Source organism: Aspergillus viridinutans (genome assembly GCF_018404265.1).
Source record: "Aspergillus viridinutans IFM 47045 DNA, scaffold_13, whole genome shotgun sequence".
NCBI classification, from domain to species: domain Eukaryota; kingdom Fungi; phylum Ascomycota; class Eurotiomycetes; order Eurotiales; family Aspergillaceae; genus Aspergillus; species Aspergillus viridinutans.
In genome coordinates this window covers 189,016-206,713 of record NW_025091229.1, presented here as the reverse complement: position 1 = coordinate 206,713, position 17,698 = coordinate 189,016, and the positions used below count along the sequence as shown (strand labels likewise).

At 50.4% G+C, this 17,698-nt stretch overlaps 5 protein-coding genes across 5 annotated transcripts; 3 read left to right on the top strand and 2 right to left on the bottom strand.

The window, feature by feature from the left end:
- Window positions 1-228: 228 nt before the first annotated feature.
- ftmA (nonribosomal peptide synthetase ftmA) lies at window positions 229-6,846 on the top strand (the record flags this gene model as incomplete). Its single annotated transcript, XM_043274429.1, has 1 exon — window positions 229-6,846. The coding sequence occupies one exon, from the start codon at window positions 229-231 to the stop codon at window positions 6,844-6,846; it is 6,618 nt and encodes a 2,205-aa protein (XP_043130364.1).
- A 2,473-nt stretch (window positions 6,847-9,319) lies between these two features.
- Window positions 9,320-11,303, bottom strand: Aspvir_002833 (uncharacterized protein; the record flags this gene model as incomplete). The annotated part of the gene is made up of 2 exons (XM_043274428.1): window positions 9,320-11,203; window positions 11,256-11,303. The coding sequence occupies 2 exons, from the start codon at window positions 11,301-11,303 to the stop codon at window positions 9,320-9,322; spliced, it is 1,932 nt and encodes a 643-aa protein (XP_043130363.1).
- A 1,070-nt stretch (window positions 11,304-12,373) lies between these two features.
- Aspvir_002832 (uncharacterized protein) lies at window positions 12,374-13,371 on the top strand (the record flags this gene model as incomplete). Its single annotated transcript, XM_043274427.1, has 3 exons — window positions 12,374-12,607; window positions 12,661-12,951; window positions 13,033-13,371. 3 exons carry the CDS (start codon window positions 12,374-12,376, stop codon window positions 13,369-13,371), a joined length of 864 nt encoding a protein of 287 aa, XP_043130362.1.
- Window positions 13,372-13,838: 467 nt separating this feature from the next.
- Aspvir_002831 (fungal specific transcription factor domain-containing protein) lies at window positions 13,839-14,522 on the bottom strand (the record flags this gene model as incomplete). The annotated part of the gene is made up of 2 exons (XM_043274426.1): window positions 13,839-14,306; window positions 14,382-14,522. The coding sequence occupies 2 exons, from the start codon at window positions 14,520-14,522 to the stop codon at window positions 13,839-13,841; spliced, it is 609 nt and encodes a 202-aa protein (XP_043130361.1).
- A 1,555-nt stretch (window positions 14,523-16,077) lies between these two features.
- On the top strand, window positions 16,078-17,169 carry Aspvir_002830 (intradiol ring-cleavage dioxygenase; the record flags this gene model as incomplete). Its single annotated transcript, XM_043274425.1, has 1 exon — window positions 16,078-17,169. The coding sequence occupies one exon, from the start codon at window positions 16,078-16,080 to the stop codon at window positions 17,167-17,169; it is 1,092 nt and encodes a 363-aa protein (XP_043130360.1).
- Window positions 17,170-17,698: the final 529 nt, after the last annotated feature.

Sequence of the window (17,698 nt, the reverse complement as noted above, 5' to 3'; positions counted from 1 at the left end):
GAGATCCACGGCTACGGCCCCAGAGGGTGCACCGTGTATATCTAGAGATTGCTTCTCCGAAAGAAGGTCTATCCTATATTCCAACAATATCCTCTGAAAAAGCCTCTGTCAATCGATAATATGCCCTTCATTGAAGCACTACGTACGAATATACAAATATATTATTCTTACCTCAATCGGACCTTGCGCTGGTTGGGGATCGACTTTTTCGCCTTTTGTAATAGGGCGATGGCACCTTCCGAATGGAGAGATATTCTTCCATACAACGCATCCAAAGACAGTCCGACGGTGCACAGCATAGAAGTAACAACAGACGGCAAAAACGAACGGGGTCAATTTGGATTCTGGGACACTTGCGTACACCAAGTCATTCGCGAGCATTGCCAGAGATCTCCAGACTCACCCGCAGTCGATGCATGGGACGGGTCATTCACATATGCCGAGCTCGACAGCCTGTCAGACGGCATTGCGTCAGTCTTAATCCTCCTTGGAGTCAAGCCAGAGAGCATTATACCCATATACATGCAGAAGTCCCGATGGACAACGGTTGCTATATTGGGAGTACTCAAGAGCGGAGGAGCTTTCACCCTTCTGGATCCATCCTATCCGCGGAGCAGGCTGGACGAGATATGTAAGGAAATCCAGGCAAGGTTTATCCTTACGAGTGAGGAACTCAGCAAACAGTGTTTAGAGGTGTCTCCTGCCCTAGTCGTGGAGCATCTAAGCCGGGCATGCCTGCTGAGTCCCGGCCAAGCTGGGCAAACACCATCTCGACCTGAAAACGCCGCTTATATCGCGTTCACATCAGGTTCGACAGGAAAGCCCAAGGGCATTGTCATCGAGCATCGGTCATATTGCTCTGGAGCTCGTTCGCACCTGAAGGTGTTTGGTATCGATTCGACGTCGCGCGTTCTCCAATTTGCCTCGTATGCCTTCGATGTCAGCATCATGGAGACGCTCAGTACTCTGATGGCGGGAGGCTGTTTATGCGTAATGAGCGAGTCTGAACGAAGTGATCCAAACTTCTTCGTCGAGTCTTATAAGAGCTTCCGGATCTCCCACTGTTTTATGACACCATCCTTTGCGAGGACGGTGCAATGGACAGAATGTTGCAGCCCGCCACCCACCCTGATCGTGGGAGGCGAGTTGATGCGCCCCTCCGATGTGACAGCATACGAAGCAATGGGAATTTGCTGCATGAACGCATACGGGCCTGCCGAATGTTCCGTCAACGTGTCTGTACAGTCTAGGGTGGAAGATGGTGTTGATCCTCGAAACATCGGATACACCACAGGGGCGACAACCTGGATTATTAGCCCGGAGGATCCAGAGCAGCTGATGCCACCCGGTACGGTGGGGGAACTGCTCGTGGAAGGGCCGATTGTTGGTCGTGGCTACCTCAATGATCCCAGCGCCACTCGCCAGGCGTTTATTGATACACCCGCATGGCTGCGCCGGCACCGCAAGGGCACCTCTTATCAGCACCGAGTCTACCGCACCGGGGATTTGGCCTCCCAGGACAGCATAAGCGGTGCGCTGCTACTGCACGGCCGCAAAGATGCCCAAGTGAAGATTCGCGGCCAGCGGGTCGAGCTCCCTGATATCGAACACCATCTCCAACAGACCTTCCCGAACGGCGATGCCGAGGTCATTGTCGAAAAGGTCACCCTTTCCGACGATGGAGTTGAAAAGCTCATTGCCTTTGTCTTAATCCGTCCGTTTAGCACTGGTTTCATCTCGGACAACATGGGAGATCGTCTCTTCCTGGCGCCGCAATCACAGATCATGGAGCAATTCGCCATCAGCAAGCAGCATCTACAAACAAATCTACCCAGCTACATGGTTCCAGATATATTCATTCCTATTTCCACTATCCCTCAAACTGCATCGGGGAAAACAGACCGCAGAGCCTTGCGGACCCGAGCTGCTGCCTTCTCGAGACGGGACATTCAATGTTTTCTGCTCTCGCCCACGGGTGATAAACGTCCTCCATCCACACCCAAAGAATCAACCATCCGAAGGCTGTATAGCAATGTGCTGAATCTACCTATCGACTTGATAGGCATGGACGACACTTTCCTGCGCCTCGGGGGGGATTCACTTCAAGCCATTCGTCTCGTTGCAGCGGCCAGGACGGCCGGGCTTATACTACACACCAAAGATATCCTTTCGTCGCAGAGTACGCTGGCTGAGCAATCACAACGTGCAGGTTTGATCCAGGCATCAGACCATACGGGGGAAGCTTCAACTCCGTTTGCCCTCTTGCCTGTGGCAAAGAAGCATGATATTGTCGACCTGGCGCAGGAGCAGTGCCGCGTGTCTTCGAAGCTCATTGAAGATATCTACCCCTGTACCGCACTGCAGGAAGGCATGTTCCTAACGTCTTTAAAACACCCAGGCATGTATACCGGGCAGATAACGTTTGATATTCCCGACAGGATGGAATTACCCCGTTTGAGGGCTGCATGGCTGTCGGTGATGTCCGAGAATGCTGCTCTGCGAACACGCATCATCGAGACCCACGATGGACTCATGCAAGCGGTGATCGTCGATGACTTCGTGTGGGAGGAAGAAACCAACGAGATGCCGCCTTCTGGCCGCTGGGAGGCACTCGAGATCACCAAGATCGGTGTGCCTTTGGTCCGGTTTCGCTATCGCCCTCGACATCGGCAGCTGATTATGACAATCCACCACTCTATCTGGGATGGCTGGTCGCTCCGTTTGGTGCATGAGCAACTACAGCGTGCCTACATCGGGCGCGATCCGTTGCCGAGCACCTCATACCGCTCCTTCATCCAATACACACAGGACCTACCAGGGGCAGACGAGTTCTGGGCCTCCGAGCTCGCCGGTGTGAATGCACCGATATTCCCGACCTTGCCGTCCGGCAACTATCGGCCGTACGTAAACGCATCGCATCGACATGGGGTGAGAAACTTGGTCTTAACCGGAAGGGAGGAACATACCACCGCTACCTATATTCACCTTGCCTGGTCGTTACTCATTGCCCACTATACGGACGCGGACGAGACCGTATACGGGGTGACGACCAACGGGCGCAGTGCCGACGTACCGGGGATCGAGAATATCGTGGGTCCAACAATTGCAACCGTCCCGCTGCGCATTCGAGTCAATCAGGAAGATACCGTGAAGATGGCGCTGGATCAGGTCCAGGACTCTCTCGCACGCATGATTCCCTACGAACAGGCTGGCTTGCACCGCATCAGCCGGTGTAGCAGAGATGCCTCCGAAGGTTGTCGCTTCCAGACCTTGCTTATCATTGAAGCTCCCGCGGATCGCGGCGTGGCTTGCGAGAAGAACGAAGCTGGAAACTTCTCCATTATCCGGGGAACGACTCAGACTGAGATGGACTACACCGCGTTCTCTTCTTACGCTATGATGCTAATCTTTCGTACTAGCGCCGACAAGAGGGCGATTACGTTCGATATCACATATGACGCGCAAGTAATAGGCGGCATTGAGGTGGAGCGAATGGCTCATCAATTCGAGCATGTCTTGCGACACATCTATAAGCCTGCAACGGAAAGAATTGGAGATATCAGCTTTCTCGGGCCGCGGGACATCGAGCAAGTACAACAATGGAACAGTTACATGCCACCAGCCGACAATCGCTTCTTGCAAGAGTTGATCTTTGCTCAGTGCTCCCGTCGACCTCAGGCGTCCGCTATCATTTCCTGGGATGGCTCATGGACATATCAGGAACTCTGGGCACACTCATCGTTCGTCGCCCGGCAACTGCAGATGTATGGTGTGATGCGAGCGACCCCTGTGGCTGTCTGCTTGGACCGCAGCAGATGGAGCATTGCAGTCATACTGGCCGTCCTGCTCGCTGGAGGCACATGCGTGCTGATTGATTTACTGTCTCCACGACAAAGAGTGCGAGATATCCTTCAAATCGTCGGCGCAGGTATCTTGGTCAACAGTCATGCAACTGCCCCGGTGACGTCTGGCCTCTGTCCCACTGTTATCGATGTATCCCTCCTTGCGGCCCAGAACGACTATTCGCAGACGGGATGCCCCTCCAATTTGGACACCTGGGAGAGGGGAGGAGGAACCCCAGAGGACCTCGCGTTTGTCATGTTTACGTCCGGTAGTACTGGCCATCCCAAAGGCATTGAGATGCCCCATCGCACCCTCTCCACGAGCATCTACCATCACAGCGCGGGGATGAAAGTGAACGCCAGCAGTCGTGTCCTGCATTTCTCCTCATATGCATTTGACGTGAGCATCTATGAAATCTTTACCACATTGACCGCTGGTGGAACCATCTACGTCCCATCCGAGTTTGACCGCATGAACAACCTCGCCGGCTTTATTCGAGACACCCAGGTCAATTGGGCGTTTTTAACCCCTTCCACAGCCAGAAGCCTCGACCCCTCAGACGTGCCCTTGTTGACTACCCTAGTTCTGGGAGGTGAAGCCGTGACCCACGAGAGCGTTGAGGCGTGGGCAAAAGGCCGCTCCCTCATCAACGGCTATGGCCCTGCCGAGGCAACGATCTGTGGAGTGGGCAATATTTCTGAGGCGGGATGGAAATCCGGCGTTATCGGTCGAATCGTTGGTGGTTTGGGCTGGGTTACTGTGCCATCAGACCCAACCAGACTGGCAGCGGTTGGCGCCGTGGGTGAACTTCTCCTCGAAGGCCCGTTCCTGGCCCGAGGATATCTGAACCTGCCAGAGGTTACGAGGGCCGCTTTCATTGACCCTCCCAGCTGGAGAAAACAGATTCCTGCTCCGTCGCCCTATCCTTTCCTCTACCGAACAGGCGACCTGGTCCGATATCAGCCGGACGGATCCATTCAATATATCGGTCGTAAAGACAGCCGTGTCAAGCTCCGAGGTCAGCTCGTCGATCTGAATGCAGTTGAGGCAAGTCTCATGAGAGTGTATCCGGCTGCAATTCAGGTGGTCGCAGACGTGTTGGTTTCCGACAGTACCGCCAGACTGATTGTCCTGATGAAGCTCGGCCCACCAGTGACAGAGACCCACGATGATCCCATGTTCGAGACACCAGACTTGGCTTTTAACGAGGCCGCTGCCTCTATTCAGGCTCGTCTTCGGGCCATTGTACCTCCCTATATGGTGCCGTCCATGTTCATTCCTCTACGTCACATCCCTCGCACCCTCACAGGCAAGACAGATCGTCGTCAGCTCCGAGACAAACTACTCTCATTATCACAAAGCGACCTCCAACGCTATATCATGAGCTCCTCGGCCAAGTCACCCATGTCTGATGACAGTGAACGGAGTCTTCAGGAGATTTGGGCAGAGGTGCTTCGGCTCCCATGCGAAGCAATCGGGAGAGAGGATTCTTTCTTACTCCTCGGCGGCGAGTCTCTAGCGACGATAAAAATGGTAGCATTGGCAAGGCGAGTCGGTTTCGTGTTCGCTGTGGCAGACGTTTTGAACAACATGAGTCTGTCAACCCTCGCGCGGTCCCGACATTTGATCACAGAGCATGATACCCCGAGCCCGTCACCCTCGCTCTCACTGTCAACCATCGACGGCCAGTCCCTCCAGGAGATTCTTCGACCATTACAGAACGGCGGCCTCATTCAAGGAGGCAATGACATTGCGGCTATTCATCCTGTCACCGCCGCGCAAGCATTCCTCGTACAGAGGTATCCATGGTCTCATTTCCAGTTTGACTTATCTGGGGATATCTCGCCCAGCAAGCTTCAAACCGCCTGCACTGCGTTGATGGCCCGATTCACTATCCTTCGCACGGTATTTGTCGAACATGCGGACCATCTCTGGCAGCTCGTCTTGCGGGAGGTGCGCGAGTGTGTCCATGAAATTACGACCGATGAGCCTCTCGATGACTTCTGTAATTTACTTTGTCAACAGCAGCAGGGCATCTGTGTTGTTAGCTCTACAGCACTGCCAACTCTGTTCACTCTCGTGTCCAACCGCCGGCTTAACAGATGTCGACTTCTGCTCCGCCTTGCTCATGCACAGTACGACCTCACCACAATCCCTCTAATCGTCCAAGCCTTGGCCGATGAATACAACAGAAAGCCCCGTGCGAGCTTCTCCTCCGACTTCAACTACTATCTCAGTCATCACATGCGGCAGACTAACGACGACAAGGCCCATACCTTCTGGAACCAGTACCTGTCGGGCTCCTCTATGACGTCTACATATCAGACTGCAAACACTACGACGCCTCAAAACCGCATCTTTCAGGTTACTGTATCATGCACAGTTACGCCCGCATCACATCCCCCCGGCATCACAACTGCCACCGCCGTCAAAGCCGCCGTGTGCCTGGTTCTAGCCTCACGGACCGGCTGCACAGACATCGTCATCGGTCAGACAGTGGACGCCCGTTCGGCTGACAGCACCCTTGACCAAATTGTTGGCCCCTGCACGAACTATATCCCGTACCGGCTGAGCGTGTGCTGTTCTAAAACTGCGTTGGAATACCTCCGCAGCGCGCAAGCCCAGCACACCACATCCCTCCGATACTCCTCCCTGGACCTCGACCAGATCGTGGCCAAGTGCACCAGCTGGCCGAGCAGTACTCAATTTGGATATATCGTCCAGCACCAGAACACTGGCGCAGACTTGGCTCTCTCGCTGGGAAGTGGCAGTACTTCCTCGCCGATGACTTCTTACGGCCGCGTATTTCCTCAAGGGGAGGTCTGGATCGGCTCGACGCCCCATTCTACTGGTCTGAAGATTGATGTCATCGCCCCGAGCGCAGTGCTAAGCCAGGAGGACGCTCAGGCTGTGGCTGCGGAGGTTGGCGCGGCGTTGGAGAACTTGCTTGGATGCGGAGATCGCCTTCTTTCGGATTTGATAGGAAATTCCTTCGCTAGCTAAGCTTATTGACTAAATATACACTCAAGTTACTTAGCTGGGTCGCAGGTACTAGCCTCTGGGCTCACGATGCTGGGGAGTCGAGAGAAGCTCATTGAGATAACGAGTCACGTTTTGAACGTGGTGACTTTCTGCACAATCTGGTTGCTGGAAGTCTTGATCTGGGTTGGTTTCTGGATTTAGACGTCGATCTATCGGCCGTGCTGCCTGTCGATAACCTGGCCAGCACCATAGTCACCCGTCATGACCCCAGACCTCAATATGATTGGCCACAACTATGACTTTTAAATGTAAGGGCGCCGGGCGTGAATGATTCCTTCAGGTTACTGGGTGCCGCTAGCAGAGGCCAGGGCCTTCTCACCTTCAATGAGTGGCGGCGGCAAGCTCTTGCCTGTGCAGCTGCTCATCCGACTAGTTCCCTTGCATGTATCGCGGCGGTTCTTGATGAACTCTTTGAACTCACTAGGGACGAAGCTGCTGCTATGATCAAGCCCTCTCCTGTGGAAAGCATGTTTTCGGAAGGGAGAGTTACCCAGTGCCAATGGTCATCGGCCCAGAATGTGCGCAGAAGTATACTGAACACATTGCTATGCCAGTACACGTCGCATAATGGCTATCTACCAGAGAAGCAAGTACTGTCATTCACACCGTCAAGTCGATCCACCGCCTGCGTCCAAGATTGCTCACACTTGTGTGGATATAGACACCGCCTCCTCCCTTTCTCAGTCTGCCCCAATGGCGGCTGTAGATGCCTCGTGGTTAGCACTCATTGCCAAATGCAGTATCAACACATGTTTGCCTACTTCCTGTTCAGTAATTTCGGTCTAGCCTGAGGATGGGCAGAAAACGTTTAGACTTGGATGGTTTGCCTTTACGTTCGGAGCTTCTAGCTTACACCTTATATTGCATGGCGATCATAATTTAGCGTGTGATATATCAGACCTTATGAATGAGGGTGGTATTAATGCTGGAATTATTGAACATATAGGGCAAATGACCCTGGTGGGTGTCTTATCGTGCACACTACCATTCAAGAAAGCTCAAGGTATCAAAGGATAAGCAAGCTCTAGGGGAAACAGCCAGGATAAAAGGAAGGAAGATATTTAGGTCTTTCTCCAGAATCTCCAAGTAGATTTTTCGAGCCTTCTTCCGTCGATGTTGTGCCACATATTCCAGGTTTCGTCGCCGGTCATTCCTTCGTTGCTCCGTGAATTCGGGTGCGAACGCTATAGCCAAACGCTCCCCAAGTAATTCAAGGGAGTCACTAGGGATTGTGTGCTTGACACTGAGTTTGTTCCATGCGTTGTAAATGAGACTCGAGGTGGTCTTTGTGGATGCCATGATAACCAGCGTGGATCGGACGACATAAGGGACCGACAGGTCACACTGGACAGACTGGACAGACTGGAAAGAAAAGTGATCGGTCCACGTGAATCCATTTGCAAACACTATCAACCCCGCTTTGTTATGTTACTGCGTGGGTTATGCGCGGCAAGGAGTCTCAATCCTTTCCAGTGCAATGTTGTTGGTTCAAACTAACCGCCTGTGATATCTTGTGCATTAGTGGAAGCGCCACTAGGCCTGTGAGGCTGAACTCTTTCGCGACCTGCATTTGTACATCTACCTACCTTTTTCGTATCCAATCATTCCTAGTTTCTTGCGAGCAGTGATAAGGGCATCTGTAGCAGTGCAGCAGGGTGGACTTCCAAAGTACCAACACTTTCGTCCCGTGCAAGCATCCAATCCCCAGACACCTGGAAACCATCCAAATGGCGCACTCCGGGATGTGGACCGTATGTGTTGATGCGCCAAATAGCTTTGTGGTCGAGGTTGAAAGTCCCCTTTCGACAGCACTGTTCCATCATTTACCCACACCGTATATATAAAAGGAATAAAGACTCCACTGTATTTCTCCATTTCCCTCGCCTCAGCCAAAATAAAGCTCCGGTCGGTTCTCCCATAAGTCTTGAACTCTTCTAGGAAGTGAGTTAATTTATTCCACAAGATATCACGATCTTCTGGTGAACCTTCATTAACATCCCGTTGAAGTTGCTTACCAAGCCAACGAAAGCCATGAGCCATAGTTCTAGCAGGTCGGGGTTTTGCTCTAATCTGGAATGCGGCCATCCTAACGGCATCCACAAATACGAGACCTGTCGTGAACCCGATTGTCGTGTCCAGTGGAAGAGATGTACTGTTCCTGGTGATTGCAACGGGCTCTACTACAGGATCTGCAAGACCTGTCGTGCTCATCCAGGAGGCATTTCACCTGATTGGGTTTATACCAGCAATATTCCAAAGGAGTCTTTGTGAATTTGATTCATCGCACCATTGTGGGTAGAAAGCAGAGAAGGCGGCGACCATGTATGCATAGGAACATGTAAAGAAAATCATACCTTTGTGAGGTTGGAATATCTCTACTCAAGATACATCTCTCTGGACTTGTATATGCGCCACGATATAAGTTTGGGTTAGGTCAACCGACAGTATTGAGCCAGGATTCAAGCAGATCCGCGGGGTTGTGGATCGGTCTTTGCAAGTCTCGGCCATCCGTCTCTTCAGTATTTATATCACTTTCGTCTTCTTCCCATATTTCCCTAAGCCAGTCGTCTTGATAAATGCTCTCGCGGGGTAGGCCCTCGCCACCGACAGACAACCATCGAAATATATCCAAAGACGCTTCCCGTGATGCTATCTGGTCAAAACTTGTCTTCTCAAAATCCCTCTGTGCCGTGATGTCGAAAATGTCCGAAAATTTTTCAGGCATGGCTAGTGTCGCTTGTTCCGAAAAGCCGCGGTCCTGGATCCTAGTCCCATCTTCCAGGTGCCACTCCCAATGATCATATTTGTATTCATGTCGAGGGCACTTCAAGTGTGCCATGACACGGAGAGCACAATCTTTTATGAGAGACGCCCCACAAGGTGACCAAGGTGTGTTGGGTCTGTACTGGTAACACAGATTATCTTCCTCAGTTGAAGGGAGGTGCATTAATCGCCAAACATCTGCTCTCAAGATATATTTGGGGTTGTCGCAAGAGTATGGACCTGAGCCTGGAAGATCCATGAAGCTTTGCGGACATCCAGTCCAGGGAAAGGCGAGCGGATCGAGAGGAGGCCGGCCTCCTCTTACCCTGTGGAGTATTTCTGGGCCTAAACCGCTTGCGACAGCTCCAATCCAGAATGCACTGAAATTCGGCTGGCGGATTGCACCAATAAAGGCAAGGAGTCCTGGATCACTCCCTGTTGGCGTAGAAGCTCCACCTAAAACCTCGTTGAGGACAGGATGTAGCCAGGGACTGACAAGGTTGCAAGGAATATCATGCTCCCAAAACGCCCCGCAGAAAGTTGACATCATCACTTCAGGGCTGCAACTCAGCGTCATGTAGTAAGGGAGGTCTTCCTTTAAGCTCATCCAGACGGGTGGTATGACATCAATAGGGGTATTGGGTTTTTTAGCACCAGTTGCTCTTGGCAGTGGTAGATTGGCAGATGAACCATAATACTTATGCGTGGGGATTGTTAAGGCCATCGTAAGTGCAATGCGAAATTGGCTGTGCAGTCCATGCAAACACGCAAATCCAACAAGAGCCTCAAACGCCCTCTCTGAGGATAATGGGGTCAGATCAGATGAAGAGAACCCCCCGTATTTAACGGAGAGACGCATTTCACACGTGCGGGAAACTGACCACGGGGCCAGAAATTCCCTTCTGGGGGTTCGTCTCACTGTAGCTTTCCACCCTTCATTTTGAGCAAGTATTGCGGACCACCATCGAGCAACACTCTCATCCACCTCTCCAACATCGACGACGTGAACTTCCGAGGAATCTTTATTGTTGTATCCGGCCTTATAATCAGTGTACCGCATAGAAGCCTTCTCTCCTTGCATTTCAACCAGCTGTGCAGATAAGACGTAACACCAGCCAATTGCAAGAATCCCCAGATAATTGGCCCCAGTGTAATTTTCTTCTCCGATTCCATTCCACGAACTGAAGGCATTCGCAGTGAAGCTGAAAGGCGTAGCAGTATCGTTGCCAACTTGTAGCAAAGCGAGATGTGAAATTTCTTTCTCGAGACTATCGCAGTCCTGATCTGCTGGCAGTCTCCAAGTACAAGAACCTTCTAAGCAAAGGCTAGGCGTTGGAGAGTTTCCGAAAGGGCGAACATGGAATCTTCCAGAGCGGGGTTGGAGTTTCGGAATCCTATGAAGAGCGTGACGAGGATTTACAAACTCTTGAATCAAGCCAGAAACCCGAATCTCGTAGGCTAAAGTTGCAACCTGGTACCAGTATTTGCGGCTTTTTTCCAGCGCCTCGTCAAGTTGTTGATCCTCCAGTTGGAGAGTATTGTTATCACGAATGATCTAGTACATGGGCGTCAGCATAGTTTAACCTGAGAGATGATTCTTCACTGACCGAAGAAAGTTCTGGTGGCCGGAAGTAATTGTTATACTTTCCCTTCATCGTACCCTGCATTGAAAGCGTTCTAAAAGGCGGTTTTGTTTTCTCAGGTGTAATTTTTATGTAGGGTTTGAGTTGAGGGAATCGATGAGTTTACAAGGGGAAACAAGGGATATATATACTTACTTGCGGCTTAGTGTGGCTCAAGGCTGCCACTACGCTTCGATATTAATGACTAATCAATACCTCCCCGGCTTACAGGAGCCGCCCAAAAGCTATAACGTATGGGTGTGCTGTGTGCTTGTTATCAGTTATCTTAACCCTCTATTTATGTTATTTGTATTCTTTTTTTCTTTATGTTTAACTCTTGAAATAAATACTGCTGTTCAGCCTTGGTATATCTATGTCCTTTAAACTTTTTCCTACATGATTTCTGCTAGTGCCTTGTCAGAGACCCTAAGGTCTTGTAGTGTTTCTGGTAATTGGGATAATGAGGTCTTTCTTCTTCTGTATAAGCTGAATCTGACTAAAGCTTGTTAGATGTGTGCTTTTATTATGCTTTAGTTACTTATGGTTAAAATAGTGCTATAGTAGATTATACGTTGACCTGCCTTATGTGGGTGTAATTTGGAAATGGGTAAATATATTGGATTTTATTATTAGATTTACTGGTTTTAGTGTCTATTGAGCGCCTCTGGTGCCCTTTCCTTTCTAAAGGCAAAGCTGATTCTTTATATAAGTGGTCATTGTAGAGGTGTTAGAGAGTACTTATAGAGCTATAAACTAGAAATCCTATACCTCTCTCTACTAAGACTTAGATACTGCACTAGACTTACAATTATTAGTAACTAATCACTCCTAGTCTAATATTATGCAGCTCTAGAAGTGTGGCTGGTTACTTCTGCAATTCTAAGCTATAATCAGTTTTGGAGCCTTAAGTAACATTATACAGGGAATAAAGTTGGCTTTATATTACTTATTGCCAGCACATTGCAAGGTCTACAGAATGCCTGTCAAGCATTAAAATTCTACTTTGAACCCGCCTAGTAAACGTTTGCAACCTACAGTTTTGGCATACATTTTTTATCCGATCGGGCGGCAGACGGTTTGGGAGGAAAAGTATTACATGTTTTATGGTTACTGTGTCATACACCGAAACCTCCCCGGCGTTGGCTGAAGGTAATGCAATTATAGATTGTTTCTGGATTCTATTGATTGCGTACGGCAACTCCCTCAAGTCGCTGCACATCTCTGTCACCCACAGCCTCAGGAAGCTGCAGACGGACTACATCGACCTCCTCTACGTCCACTGGTGGGACTTCACCACTAGCGTTGAGGAGGTCATGCACGGGCTTAACGCTCTGCAGGTAAGGTGCTGTACCTCGGGGTCTCGGATACGCCCGCCTGGGTGGTGGTCAAGACGAACGCCTACGCGCGAGCCCACGGGCTGCGGCCATTCTCCGTCTACCAGGGTAAGTGGAATGCGCGATGCAGAGACATGGAGCGCGGAGTCATCCCAATGTGTCGGGATCAGGGCATGGCGATTGCTCCGTGGGCCCCGTTAGGTCAAGGGCGGTTCAAGACGGCGGAGGCCCGTGAGGCGGCGCATGCAGGCGGAGGGCGCTCGGCCCAGATGAGCGAGGATGAGGTTAAAGTCTCTGAGGTGCTCGAAGCGGTTGCGCAGCTGAAGAGGACGAGTCTGCATGCCGTGGTATGTTGATGTTTTCTCATGATATGCAGTCATGGTTACTGACTAGGGGAGGCTCTCGGTCTACCCATTGGACAGTGAAAGGTCGAGCACCTTCTGGCGAACATCGAAACGCTCAACGTTGAGCTGTCCAGGGAAGACATGGACAAGATCGATACAGCTATATCCTTCGATCCGGGGTTCCCGATGAATTTCATCTTCCAGGACAAGGCCTACAACTTGAATATGACTGCTGCCGATGTGACTTACGCCCGCCTTTCAGCACACCTTTATTTTATTCCCCTCCTCATAAACAGCCAGTCAAGCCGCGCAGGGATATTTGAAGTTGTAGCTCGATATCTGGTGGGCTTCTATCATGCTATTAAATGTACATCAACCGCTAAGGTCATAGACAAGCTTCCTGTTTTGTATGAAAATGGATGACCCTGCAGGCAGACAACTATATGGTCTATTCAAGGAGCGATGATGGCATTGAAAGTTTGTCATTTATAAAGGAAAAGCTCATATAGTTAATCATGAAAATGAGCTCATTTAGTGATAGGATGTGGTTGGAGCGGTATTAAGATAAGTGCATATCAAGCTAATTTATATCATTAGGCCTAGGTATGACAGTCAAAGTAAATAGGGATGTAGTAGGAATACATCTATTTGAATGCTTGATGCGCGCGTTTTGAGCAAATTCTCTGTCTGCTGCGAACGGCTTGATGGAATATCGACGTTATTGATCAGTCTACTTTCGATACTGCCTGTTTTGCGAGAAATATCAATCTCCGAGTGAGCCCCGCGGTGAAGAAAAAGGGTGCGAAACGTCTTGTGCCTCGGGACTCATGATCAAGGTCAGTAAATATCTTTACAACATTTTCCAGGAGCTGTAGATCACTGCCGAAACTCTATGCATTGGGTTCGGTTGCAAACAAGTCAGGCCAACAGCTGTCAGGGAAGCTCGACTTCAGATCACGTAGTTCCTGATCAAGTTCGCGGATGTACTGAAGGCGCCTGGCATCGGGCTGTTCCCAGCCATAGTCAGAATACAGAAGATGATACACTTTCGACTTGATCAAGGAAAGGCGAATGTCCGAGGGGAATAGAAGCTCTTGAGATGACAAAGGTTTGATGAAGAATTGGTGATCTGAAGACGATAAGACGTAGTTGTCGGGCAGCTGCAAGTCGCAGTCCTCGTCTTTCATCAAAGGAGGGTAACCAAAGCGGATTGCCATGTCTTTATCAAGACCATAGCAGAGCCAGAATAGAGCCCGCAGATGTCTTCCTTCTGCCTCGTGGATGACATAATACCGGTTTCCTCCAAGAGTATACAACATCCGAACAGCCATGGCCAGCAATAATGACGCCGATCTCGCCTGACCGATAGGTAGAGTATAGGAGAACTGATCATTAGGAAGACACTCAAGCGATTTGGGGTGGAAGTGACTTACCAGTATAACGGCAGTCTCTAAAGTTCTCAGGTTAATCTCCTCCATCAAGAGTCGGGGCAGCAGTGTCAGCACCGTTTGCATGTACGCATCAGGGTCACTATCGGCAAACTCGGGCTCAAGACGGTGCATTTGCGTTACCATTGCAGTGAGTGCAATGAGACAAGCCACATTAGCAGTAGGACTTGAGTCAGGTGGGTTGTTCAGAATATTTGAGCCGAGTAATTTCTCCAATGCCTCAGTATTGACGAGGGGGAAAACCGAGTATAGCCCAGTAATGGTGTATACAGCGTCGTATCAACGCCACTGGTGGCCATTTTTGAGACACGATTCTGTTCGATTCTGCAGGAACCTGCATCCTAAATGATCGCGATAGATGGTATAAGAGCCGATCAATGTCGAGATGCGAGCCAGTCTGTTGGTGAACAACAGAAGAAAACGACGCTCTTTGGGCGGATTGACTCATTCCCATCCCGCAGTGCGCAAGGTGCCATTGAAACATGCTTAGTGCCGTGTCACAATCGTATAGATCTGGTAGATAGTCGGCGGCCAAATGTTGAAGAGGCAAATATTCCGGACATGCTGATTGACGCGATTCTCTGTTTCTGTGTTCGGCCGCTATCAAAGCTTCCAACTCCTGGATTCGTGCTTCAGCTTCGGCAAGCCGGCTGAAGAGGTGTGAGCCCTACGGAAGCTTAGACGAGCTCTGGTTTCTTACGTCTTAGCATCTTTTCGTGGCGGAGGCGAGCTCTCAGTAAAAATACAAGGCACGGACGCAAGACGACAGGTCTCACAGGCCGGCTTAGCATTGTCACACCGGATCTGTCAATCAATTGCGCTGACAGTGAGTGGCCAGTGCCTTCTGGTACACGGGTATAGGTCTAGATTGTCTAGTCTATGTACCTTTCTCTGTCGACACAGATCACAAGCAGTCCGCAGCCTACCACCCCGTCGAGTGGGAGGCAATCCACTCATTGTGACCAATATCAACCAGGAGATTGGCTACACAGGTCCAATAGGTGAAGGGCAAGTGGCTACCGTGCCGGATTGCTGAGAAATCGGAAAACATTAATTCCAGCCTATATAGAGAGGTACTGTAGGTTAAAAAAGGCATCTAGCAAGGTCGACATGTTGATGAGTCATTGGGAATGATCTTGCTGCGGAAGTAGGATACGACTACGTCGCCTATATCAAGGATCACCGTTTCAGGCTTCCACGATGGGAAAAGGCACTTGCAGATCACGATCCATGAAGGATTCTTGGCAGAAATGCTCGTGGAAACAGCTAATTGTTCCTGATCTACGCGTCAAGGTTCCCCAACCATTACTTTGCCATTCATGCGATTCGTCAGCTCTGTTTCCACCCGCTAGGCTGCTAAGCATAGCCAAAAAAGCGGCACTGCTCTATTTTCAATGTCCTATCAAATATCAAACTTTGATTCAATGCTGTTTCTACTCCTGATTAGAGTTGTCTCTGTCAGTCTCAGGTTAGAGTGACTGACGACGGTGATGACGAGTCATCATGACCATGAGCACAGTTATGGACACTACTCCTTCACCAGGAAAAGGCATTCCTGGGCTAACGAGGAGAGATGTATAAAGCATCCCTTCGCTATCAAGAATGAAACCCTTCAACTACATCTTAAGCAAGAACAAGCGAGCAGACACCCTGTGCTCTCTTCTCTCTCCTGTCTTCGACCATGCATCTCTCCCAACTTGGAAAGTTGGCTGTTGTGGCCATGGCTGGGCTTGCAATTGCTCATCCTGGTGCTCACGAGCCTAGCTCCTATACCGACCTGACCAAGCGAACCTTTCTCCGCAACGCCAGACGAAGCCTGGACCAGTGTGCTGACCACCTTGAGCGGCGGGGAGTTCATGCCCGTGCTGAAGCTCGCCGTGCTGCCTTGCTCGACAAGTACAAAAAGCGATCCCTCGCGGTTCGTGACACGGACAAAGTGGTGAACAATTCCCACCATTCCAATTTGGACGTGTCAGTCAACACGCCCGCGACAGAACTCTTCTCCAAGAACCCGGTCTGCATTCTTGCTCCCGAGGGCGAAATTGGACCCTTTTGGGTAAAGGGCGAGTTGATCCGACATGATATTTCTGATGGCCAGGCAGGCATCCCCATCATTATCGACGGACAGTTCATCGACATCAACACCTGCGAGCCCATCCCAGATCTCTACTGGGATGTCTGGAACTGCAATGCCACCGGTGTCTATTCCGGCGTCCAGAGCAGCATCAATGGCAATGGTGATGATGCCTCGAATCTCGACAAGACCTTCTTGCGCGGCATCCAGAAAACCGATGCGGATGGAGTGGCAGGCTTCAAGACCGTGTTTCCCGGACATTATTCTGGCCGTACAACGCATGTTCACGTTGTCGCGCATCTTAATGCAACGCTGCTGCCTAACAACACGTTGAGCGGCGGCTACGTTCCTCACATCGGTCAGCTGTTCATTGACCAGGATCTGATCTACAAAGTCGAGGCGACCTACCCCTACAACACCAGCACCGTGTCTATTACCAAGAATGCAGATGACCACGTTGTTCAAGCCGAGACCGAGGATAGCAACTCTGATCCGTTCTTTGAGTATGCCTATCTTGGTGACTCCATTGAAGACGGCCTTCTTGCCTGGGTCACCCTGGGAGTCAACGTTACGGCCAACCACGACTCATCTGTGTCATACGCTGCTACCCTTACATCTGATGGTGGTGTCACAAACGACAATAGCGCTGCAGGTGACCAGATTCCCTCCGGCTCCGCCGGTGCAATCCCGTCGGCATAAAATAGTAGCGATCGTTATGTTTAACAGTATTCTGGTTTTGAGGCAGCGTTCCGCGCAGTCATGGAAATGAAGCTTCCAGACAGCCTACTTCTAGACCGAGATCCTTGTAAAGGTCTGGACATCACCTTCTTGTGCATGGTTGTCTGTTTTCCAAATATACCATTATTCCATACTGTACCCCACATAGTCTTTCCTTCAATGCAGTCACTGTTCTCAACCTACCTTCCGTAATCCTGTACAATCTTCCAGGATCAATCTACTCCACCTTCTCTTGAAGCTTACTATCAGTAGCTAACCCGTTAGCCGCGGCCTAAGATTTGGCACCCCGCTATTCGGTACAAGGGTCCAGAGGCACGTCATCCGGCAGTCTCTAACCTCAGTATACCCCTCCACCGGACAGGATGAAGTTCATGATATTAGAAACTGAGCAAGACGGCAATCATGGTTGTTAAGCAAAGCTGCACCATGCTTTCTACAATCTCATAAAAAGCAATGTTAGCCTTGTTCATAGCTGCAGAAATATACCCGT